Source organism: Micrasema longulum, unplaced genomic scaffold (assembly GCF_059751315.1).
Source record: "Micrasema longulum isolate JH-2025_06_02 unplaced genomic scaffold, ASM5975131v1 h1tg001663l, whole genome shotgun sequence".
NCBI lineage: Eukaryota > Metazoa > Arthropoda > Insecta > Trichoptera > Brachycentridae > Micrasema > Micrasema longulum.
The window spans coordinates 166,838-176,853 of record NW_028278842.1 but is presented as its reverse complement, the minus strand read 5'-3'; the positions used below and the strand labels follow the sequence as shown (position 1 = coordinate 176,853).

General features: G+C 33.0%; 1 protein-coding gene across 1 annotated transcript; it reads right to left on the bottom strand.

Moving 5' to 3' along the window:
- Positions 1-1,999: 1,999 nt before the first annotated feature.
- Positions 2,000-9,993, bottom strand: Fcp3C (Follicle cell protein 3C). The gene is made up of 3 exons (XM_088237165.1): positions 9,347-9,993; positions 7,937-8,156; positions 2,000-3,231 (listed from the first exon to the last, which is right to left on the bottom strand). Exons 1-3 carry the CDS (start codon positions 9,413-9,415, stop codon positions 3,125-3,127), a joined length of 396 nt encoding a protein of 131 aa, XP_088093291.1. The 5' UTR covers positions 9,416-9,993; the 3' UTR covers positions 2,000-3,124.
- Positions 9,994-10,016: the final 23 nt, after the last annotated feature.

Below are 10,016 nucleotides of genomic sequence, written 5' to 3'. Positions count from 1 at the left end.
AACGCATTTTTACCGCGTATTTACGTACTGAATACACGCTAACAGAACGACCTCTCCGCGCGCAATTGCGTTCAGAATACCAGCCCCGGTGGTTCACAGGGAACTGTTTTGGAAAAGGACATGGATCGTATCTCGATCATCAGTTACAGCAAATTGAGGTGATCAGTCTTACGCTTCATGTGCTAATCCAGGTGAAATATTGTAGTATAATACCGGTTTATAAACAAATACATCATTTTGACACTCCCAGGATTCGAATGCCGGACCTCAAATATGGAATGCGAACACGCCAACCGCTACCCAAGGAGTCGGACTTTTCTCCGTTTGATTTTCTAATTTAACATTTTTACCTGTACCGCCTGAATTTGTCCATTCTGTGGAATGTTTCAATATTAACATATTACAACAGAGATGAAGAACATTTTAGAGAACGTAATATAGAAGTCTAGGCATCTACAGGTCTTGTGACTTGTCATTTACTGGTTTAAGTGGCCACTTTATACACTGTTTCACATTCAGCATTCTGCCCATATTCGAAGATCTATATTCCTTCAATTATTTCATTTGTTGATGTTTGTGAAGTTGACCAGCCCTGTAGATGCCTAGACTTCTATATTACCTTCTCTAAAATGTTCTTCATCTCTGTTATAATATGTTAATATTAACAGCTCCCAAGGGAGTTGAATCCAGTCCTTGTCTACAAAAATTTGGACAAACTCAAAATATTGTTAGTTAATTATATTACAATAGTCCGAGCAGCGTGTCTAGATCATTTTATTTTTAGTTACATAACCGTAAGATGATCATTCTTACGATTAAGATGCTGCCAGTCTATAGATTATGAAATATTCTAGTGTTAAAACACGTAGAATCGGGTTGTGGTCCCTGTGGCTAGGGTCTAAATCTCATGGATCAAAGGTCCCTGGTTCGAATTCTACTCTACCTCAACTTGATTCCCATTTTCTAACAGTGAGTTGTAAACAATTCGTTGAAAATGTCCCTGAAAATTAAATATTTGGGAAAATCGTAAGAACGCAAATATTTCTTTTTAAAAAAAAAAAGAAAAAAAAAATATTATGTCAAATATGTCGGAATCAAACCCGAAACATCTTGGACCACGAGGTGAACGAACAAAATAAATACTTTTTCAATTGTTGAATTCAGAAAATCACACTGATAGTGCTTTATTTAATTTTGCATACAATAATTATTGATATAGATAACATTTTAGGTATGTATGTAAAGACAGATTAGTGTGGCGTTCTAACCTCTCTGCTTGCAAACGAGATAATAATTCTTGAAATAGCGTCAAGTTAGTAAGCATATTATGTAGATTATTCTCATACTATTTACTAGTATAAATCTTAATAACGTTACTTCAGTGATAACTCTAATATTTTTTCTAAAGTTTTGAAAGTCGCGCCTTAGAAATACCAAAGGAAAACTATTTGTAGCAACACAATGAAGGATATTTGTAGCGGAGTTCGAGTCGGGCGCATTCACAGCTCACAGCTCACAGCCCGTAACAATGAAAGTCTTCCGGGATGCAATAGAAAACCGTGGAATAATCTCTGAATAATAATACAAGAAAGGCATTTCTCTCATGGCGTGCCCAAGGATGCGTGTTCTTAAAATTAGAAAGCTCCGCATGCCTCCTATAGATAGGGTTGTTAACCCTGAGCGCTAACGGCGTTCCGAGCGGCCAACGCGCGAACTAAAAACACGAAAAAGCGTCAAAAAGTTGCGACACAAAAACAACGAAAAATTACGCTTCGTGCATCTTTTTTGTCTTTTTTGCTCGGCGCCCGAAGTGTTAGTTGTCAAGTCCGCCTGAGATTTGCTGTGACAGCTACAGCGCGGGAAACGGGGTCAGGTGGCGCGCGCATTCTCTGTGTTGCCACTAAGATTTTTTTCCCTCCGTACATAAAGTAGGGAAATTATTTACGGCAGAGGTCGCAAACCATTTTCAGTTTACTTTCATTTTTTTACGCAATAAGGATTTTTGGATGGTATCTCATTTGTAAGTAAGCGTAATTAACTTTCATCTATTTGACATCGTAAAACTTATATGATTCTATCTTTACTTACAAATTTCTCTTACTCAACAGCATCTTCGACGTCGCGGAACGTTCATTTTTCGGAGTTTTTTACTGTCTCGGATTATCGTTTGCGCAATATGTCTGAGAGTTTTCGTTTCACTAGTTCTTAGAAATCTTTTTGTTCGAGTGGTGATGGCCCTTGTTTCAATGGCGTATGTCATGGTAGGTCTGATAAAGGTTTTATAAAATCGTGCTTTGCTTCCCTTTAGCATAATGTTTGTTTTTCCATACAGCATTTCTTAAGCACCCAGCCACAACAGAGGCTTTATTTATTTGTCCTCTTATTTCTTCATAGAGGTTGTTGCTGCTGGATATTTCAACACCCAAGTACTTAAAGTGCATAACATGCTCTATTAGTATATTGTCTATTGCAAGTTTGCATCATAGAAGATGAAGCTCCTTAATGATTTTGCACCGCTGGGTGCAGATAGGGAAATGATGATGGAGAATGTCAATTTACAAAGGTTTTTTAGTCATGTATTTGATGCTTTATATCGCAAAAGAAATACTCTAGGGGCCACTGGTCAAATCTGAGGATGTTAGAGCACTCGCCTCCTACCTAATAGTCCGATACTTTAAGGATCTGGGCTTGAAAAGGGAGATTTAGCAATATAAGAAAACTCACCCTCCACTCGGTAGCTAGGTTCTTTAGAGACCTGGGCTATGGGGACGAGAACTAATTTACGAGGACCTGTCACAATGGACCTACACAGGTCACAGTAAAGTCAGCAGCTTATATAGCATGGACCCCATTTTCTAAAATAGGATATGCATTTATTTCATTATTTTACTAATAAGTTAATAAGCTTATTTTTATGGTTTTTGACACCTGCAATACCAAATTAAGAAACAAAAAAATTATACTAAGCAAGTCATTTAAAAATAATTTATATATTTGGTAATGTTTTAAATCTGTTGACAAGTACAAGAATGGAAATAAATTAAGTTCTGTGTGCATATCATGGACCATATTATGTGATCCATAGTTTTATGTACATAAATAAGTAATAAAGATGCCACATTTGTTATTTGGACCCCAGTACATCTGTTGCTAAGTCAGCCGCGGAGTCAGCGATGTCAAGAAGAAATTCAGGAATAGATCTGCGATTAGTTGAAGAAGAACCCAATAGATCTGAAAAAAAACAACAATAATTAAATGAGATTAAGTTTTATTAATTATCGCAAGGTAATTATTATAAAGAAAGATATTCAGAGCTGTTCAGGAAAACGGAGTTCGGAGAATACGATTTAACGAAGAAGTCTACAATATCTACAATGAGCCCAACTTAGTGTAATTTATTTCAATAGGGGGGCTACGATGGGCAGGGCACGTGGAAAGCCCGAAGGTAGATGTAGCGTTGGTAGACCCAAACTCCTATAGGTTGATGGAGTGCAGAAGATTATGGATACTATTGCCATCTGGGACTGGAGGAATACATGCCCGGATAGAGGGAGGCGACGAAAGTTGGAGGAGGTTTAGACCCACAGCAGGCTGTAGAGCCAATGATGATGAATTATTATTCCAGCAAATCCCTTTTTAAATTCATGCAAATTATAGATACAATAACTTTAAAACACATTATGAGTACTTTGTTTAATAACTGGAAACTAAATCAAATGAGGTTTTGGCATTAGATCCGTCATTTTGAATTGTTGTTTTTATAAAATTGGTCTAGTTTTGGAAGGTTTTGGAAGTGTTAACATAAGTTTTATTGTTACATATTAACAGGTTGTTCTAGGTAAGTAGAGCAATCGTGTTATTTAATCATATCGCCTTGGATGTCAATATATTTCATGACAGTGGGATTTCTCTCAGAAAGGCAATTTTCAAATTGTAATATGTATGTTCATTTTGCATGACTTTTTTATCTTTTTTCTTTTTAATCAATCTGCTATGTATATGTTCTAACGTATTGAAAATGAATTGGATACTCTGTAATGTTCTCAATGTAAATAAAAAATTAAAAAATGAATAAATGATAAAGAAAAACATTTTTTTACAAATTTACAAATGAGTACCAAAAGTTTAAAATGGTAATGGTTTATGCATCATTTGAAAAAGATTTTTTTGCTGTACAAGATATAATAGTGTTTGCTTTTATATATATTTTATTTGATTACAAGCCTTTATTAGAAAACCAAATGGCAAGTAGAAGAAGGTGAGTATTTTTGACAACTCCTTCTGTTTGCGTTTCATCTAGGAATAAAGCTATCCTTTGCTGCTAGCGATATTTGCGCAGAGTACGGTGAATTACTGTCAGTTTTTTTGTAAAATAATGAAGGAGAAAACATTACTGACTAATTTGTTGTATTTTTTTTTTGTGTCCTCTTGTTCTCTTTGTTTGGAAAAAAATGGATTCAACTTATGTAACACCTAATTGTTTTTATGTACTAACAAGAATCCTAATGTTTTGTGTTGTTTTTTTATTTAAAATTATTTATTAAATATTAATTGGAAAAATTCAAATAATCTCATTATTAGTATTTATTTATGCTATATTTGCTCAGAAAACTCATGAGAACTAATACAAACAATGAATTTCATTTACATTATAACACTATCAAAATTTATTAGGAACATTTATTTTTTTATGTATTATGTTTTCTTTCTTGTATTATGTCTTTTTTTCCCAAAGTTTCATATTTAAATTCGATATTACATAACTCAGACTCTCATTTAGGATATAGAAGAGCCATCTATTGAACACATCCAAAAGTTTGTTGACTTTTTAATATTTTTTCCACATGGCATAAGTTACACTTTCTAAATCTCTTATCCATACCTAATTACAATTACTAATTATACATAAATGTAAAAGAATAAATTTTGCATAAATGCTGTCCAAAGAGCTCTCTGTAATGCAGCCTTAGCATATTTATGCTGAAAGAAGGTAATCCAGAAGTAAATAATACATATTATGTACTTCATTGGATTGAGATGGGTAGTGAATTCTCAACTGACTAGGATTTTTTTTCCTGCATGATCGGGAAAACAGGCATAAAGCCCACAAGTTCTTAATGACAGAAGACAAAGTATTTATATATAGTATAGCAACCTAGTCAAGTTGGAAACAAACACAAATCAACCCATATTGACCGTTAACAATTTATTTTTTAATGACTGTTTCAACCCTGCATCCACTTGGAATAAATAATCAAACGTTAAATGGATTCTTGATAGGGATAAGTGGTTTGATTTAAAGATTGGCAAAAAAAAAATGGGTGGTGATGTTCTGTTCTTCAACTTTGTGCAGAAAAATCATTTGTTTAGTTAAGTTTGGTGCTTCTACGGATGAATGTATTATTTGAACTGTCTGATAATTTACGCCGGTTAGACGAACTAATTAAATGGTTTTAACTTATCATTGTATGTGTGTAAGGTGTCTCTCAAACTATCTCAAAATGTAAGAGTCTAGAGCATTTTTTTTTTTTTGATAGCTTCAATTCTATCCGAATGAATTTTATAATTTGGAAACAAAATGATTAAATTGGGTGGGCATGATTAATTCGCCGAAATGAATACAAAACATTTTAAAAGCCTTGAAATTGTACTTAGAAGCCACCAGATCTGTACATCCAACAGAATTAAAGAGCCACGGATAGAAGCGAGAAGCTTCATACGGTATTCATATTCATCACAGGATTTATTCTGAAGATTTATTAGGATATCCACAGTAGCACAAAGGAGAAACAACAATAATGAATCGGGTTGTGGTCCTGTGGCTAGTGTCTTGGACTCACGGACCAAAGGTCTGTGGTTCGAATCCTACTCTACCCCAACTCGATTCCATTTTCTAATAGTGAGTTATTTACAACTCGTTGAAAATGGCCCTCAAAATTAAATATTTGGGTAAATCATAAGAACGCAAATATTTCTTTTAATTAAAAAATATTAAAAACAAATATTTTTTATTATCAATATTTAAAGCATTAGCTTTGTGGTCAAACGTTTTGCTAAATGTTATTAAATATTAGTATATAACCACTTACCGACTTTTCTATGTCTACCGGTTTCAAGACGTACCTGTCTTTTCGTCAATACACCAATTAAACTAACATGCAAAACCCTTGATCATAGTTGTTGCACAAAAATATAAAACCAACATGCAGATTTGAAACCACACGCTTCTAGTAGGTAACCCTTACATGCACTGATTAGTTTATAAACATGTTAAATGTTGCGGGAGAAATAGTTGCAAAAAGAGGGAGTGAATGAAGGAAGGAGTGTGAGTTTGAGGCTATATTGAAAGGTTGTTCGATTATTGATTAAAGGGATATTATTTTTAAAGCCTTCTTGATGTGAAATATTTCCATATGATTTACTTTTAACCCTTTATTATTAGTATGTAAGATTTTAACTCCTGTATCTTCATTAAAGTCATGATTAATATTGATTTGGAGATTTGCGAATTCGGAGAAATTGTTATTGTGAAGACGCCTCATGTGTTCTTTAACACAAATATTAGTAATATTTTTTCATTTGATCACCCGATAAAAACTAGGAAGTACAATGATTAGGGACCCAAAATTGGACTGCATTAGTCCATCAAAAGCAGTATTCGTTAACTTATATTTACAGTCTACATAACGTAATGGGTTAAACAGCTTGTAAAGTAATGCAGACTACAATTTGTCAAATAAATAAATGAGTCAACAATATTTTGAGTTTGTCTAAATTTTTGTAGACAAGGACTGGATTCAACTCCCTGGGGAGCTGCTTACATCAACACATTACAACAGAGATGAGAACATTTAAGAGAAGGTAATATAGAAGTCAAGGCATCTACAGGGCTTATGACCTGTCAATGGCTGGTTTAAGTGGCCACTTTACACACTGTGTAACATTCACCATTCTGCCTATATTTGAACATCTATATTCCTTCAATTCTTTCATCTGTTGATGTTTGTGAAGTTAAAGAGCTGAAACCTTTATTTATGCGGGTGAGATTCATATAATTGAACATCGAATACATAGAATACAAGATTTGATATATCTCTCTTATTTAATAAAAATAATGAAGTAGTAATTTACCATAACAGGCCTAAACTGTATTATTATCAACAATATTTTGAGTTTGTCCAAATTTTTGTAGACAAGGACTGAATTCAACTCCCTGGGGAGCTGTTTATATTAACATATTACAACAGAGATGAAGAACATTTAAGAGAAGGTAATATAGAAGTCTAGGCATCTACAGGGCTTATGACCTGTCAATGGCTGGTTTAAGTGGCCAATTTCTTAAATGTTCTTCATCTCTGTTGTAATATGTTAATATAAACAGCTCCCCAGGGAGTTGAATCCAGTCCTTGTCTACAAACATTTGGACAAACTCAAAATATTTTTGATAAATTACCTGGTCCATGAAGAAGTATAGAAATTGAAAAAATAACATTTTCAGGCGTTGCCTAGTATGTAGGTGAAATAATTCAATTAGATGAATCTCACGAGCATAAATAAAGGTTTCAGCTCTTTAACTTCACAAACATCAACAGATGAAAGAATTGTTGGAATAAAGATGTTCAAATATAGGCAGAATGGTGTATGTTACACAGTGTGTAAAGTGGCCACTTAAACCAGCCATTGACAGGTTATAACCCCTGTAGATGCCTAGACTTCTATATTACCTTCTCTTAAATGTTCTTCATCTCTGTTCTAATATGTTAATATATTATTATCTTTATAAATTATGGAAAATAGATTATTAAACAGTATACTTTTGTTTTTTTAATGCCAGTATTTCAAAATAGCTTGTCTTCTATTTAATGTAACACAACATTACAGCGCTGTTTGCAAATGGATTTTTAGCAGTCTTTTAAGAGTGAATTGAAGTCTTTACCTCCAAAAAAGTTTCTTTGTTGATGATGCACAAATGGGATTGCTGCCGGACATTTGACATCAACCCCATCAGAACAGCAAAACTCCTTCCCTGCTTTAAACCCGGTTGGTTTCCAAGAACTATCACAGTTTTTTATGAAAAGAGTTGCCTTCTCGCGGAAGCAATCCCGATTGATAGAGGAACAAATCAAAGGAGCTGCAGTTGGCATGTGTTGAATTACCTGAAAAAAATAACAGTTGACTTGAAAACTCCAACAAAAATACTTATTACACGAGATTTAGCTGACCAATAAGATAAAGCTGATAATATGTCATGAACATATTAAATACATCTTTAAATATGATAGTTTAATAATGTTTTTGCAACCTTATTTTAAAACATTTGATTTTATTTGATTACCTTGGCATTTATAATTAAGTAGTTTTAGTTTTTTTTTTTATGTTATTGTTTTATTAGTATAAGACTACTTATGCGCTAAAAGATAAAAAATCTCCATCTTAGAACAGGCTGAGCCATGTAAGATGGAGACTATCATAAACAGAGAACACTTTGTTTTCATTTTATATTAATTAGTTTTATATAGATTCCCTGTTATTAAATATGTATACTGGTTTTATGCAATAAATTTATAAAATAAAAAATAAAAATACGGCACCGCATAAGAAATATCTTGTGTAAAAGTGGAGTCAACTTTAATTATTTTTAAAAACAAATATGCACTCTAATCTTGTACTTGTAATTTGTCATGATTGTAGAACAACGACACATGTGATTTTCTTCAACTTATCACGAGTAATTCAAATATTTTTTTGACACGTTATCTCACAACTCAATTAGTACAAACTATATCATTTGATACTTGGGTTAATTATATACATTTTTTTCAAACCTGGAATATAAAGTCTTTATAAAACCTTTTCAAGATTAAATATAAAAGAAATTCAATGTTGCATTTTTTACACATCCATTGTTGTCTCAATAAATGTTAAAATTAATATATGGAAGAAGAAAAAAAAATTGTCACAGCAATGAAGTAAAAGAGTACCGAGTATATGACTGTCTCAAACACTCTTTACATCTCACTTTCGAAGCTCTAAATATATTTGGGAGCCAGAGAGACCATTTCACGTGTGACGCAGGCCAGCCATACTACCACAAAAAAAATGTTACTCAGCTTTTCTCGAAGCTTCGCTAAGGGTGGTTCATTTGCTCGCATTGTGAGCTATTTTTGTTGTACAATATAATAGTTCTAATACACTTTTATTAATATATTAGCAAAAAGAACCACATTTCTTTTGTTTCCCTCAAACAATTTATAAGCATTTAAAATTTCTATTGGCGATATAAAAGTTATCTTAAATACATCAGTCCTGAAGACGAACACTGAAATAAATTTCATCTGCCGCTCACCAAGTTGAGACACTTTTCAGTGCACAATTTGTTGCCTTGTGATCCACATGGAAAGATAGGAAGATCCATTTCTTTGACAAATGCTGGACTGACTCCTGGAGGCAATCTGTCATCACCGGAGAGCTGGCCATCTAAGAAGACTCCACACGAACATGGAACACTCTGGAAAGTGGATTCAATTGATATATATCGCAGGGTAATTACTACAGCTAGGTAACTTCAAAATCAGATTTTTTTATTAACCATTAAAAACACATATTTGTATCCTCTTCCACGAATACCACAAATAGACAAGTCTTAGTGGTGCATTCAAATGGACGGTTTTATGCAATAACCAAAAAACTGTTTTTTCGGTTTTTAAGTTTAATACAATTTTTTTATTGTGTAATAAACAGTTTAAGTTTAAAAAAAAAAAAAAAAACATTTATATAGATATATCAAAAGAAGAAGAAAAATTATATCAATAATCTGGGTTTAATAAACAATTTGAACTTCTTGAAATGTGATTAACACAAATCAGTATTTTGGTGCTAAACTGAGTGTTGCATAACACCGCCAAATCCAGATAGTATGACTCAAAAATTCAGATTTTTTCCTGGTTGTAGTGATTACCCCACGATAATTAAGTTGAATCAAATTAAAAAACCAATAATTTTTATGGCTTTTTATT

What these genes read in the sequence shown, in the direction of transcription:
- Fcp3C (XM_088237165.1), bottom strand. Translation starts at nt 9,415, where the DNA reads ATGGATCTTCCTATCTTTCCATGTGGATCACAAGGCAACAAATTGTGC. An exon ending in CTGAAAAGTGTCTCAACTTG is followed by an intron (nt 8,157 to 9,346) that starts GTGAGCGGCAGA and finishes TATTTTTTTCAG; the next exon opens with GTAATTCAACACATGCCAAC. An exon ending in ACAAAGAAACTTTTTTGGAG is followed by an intron (nt 3,232 to 7,936) that starts GTAAAGACTTCA and finishes GTTTTTTTTCAG; the next exon opens with ATCTATTGGGTTCTTCTTCA.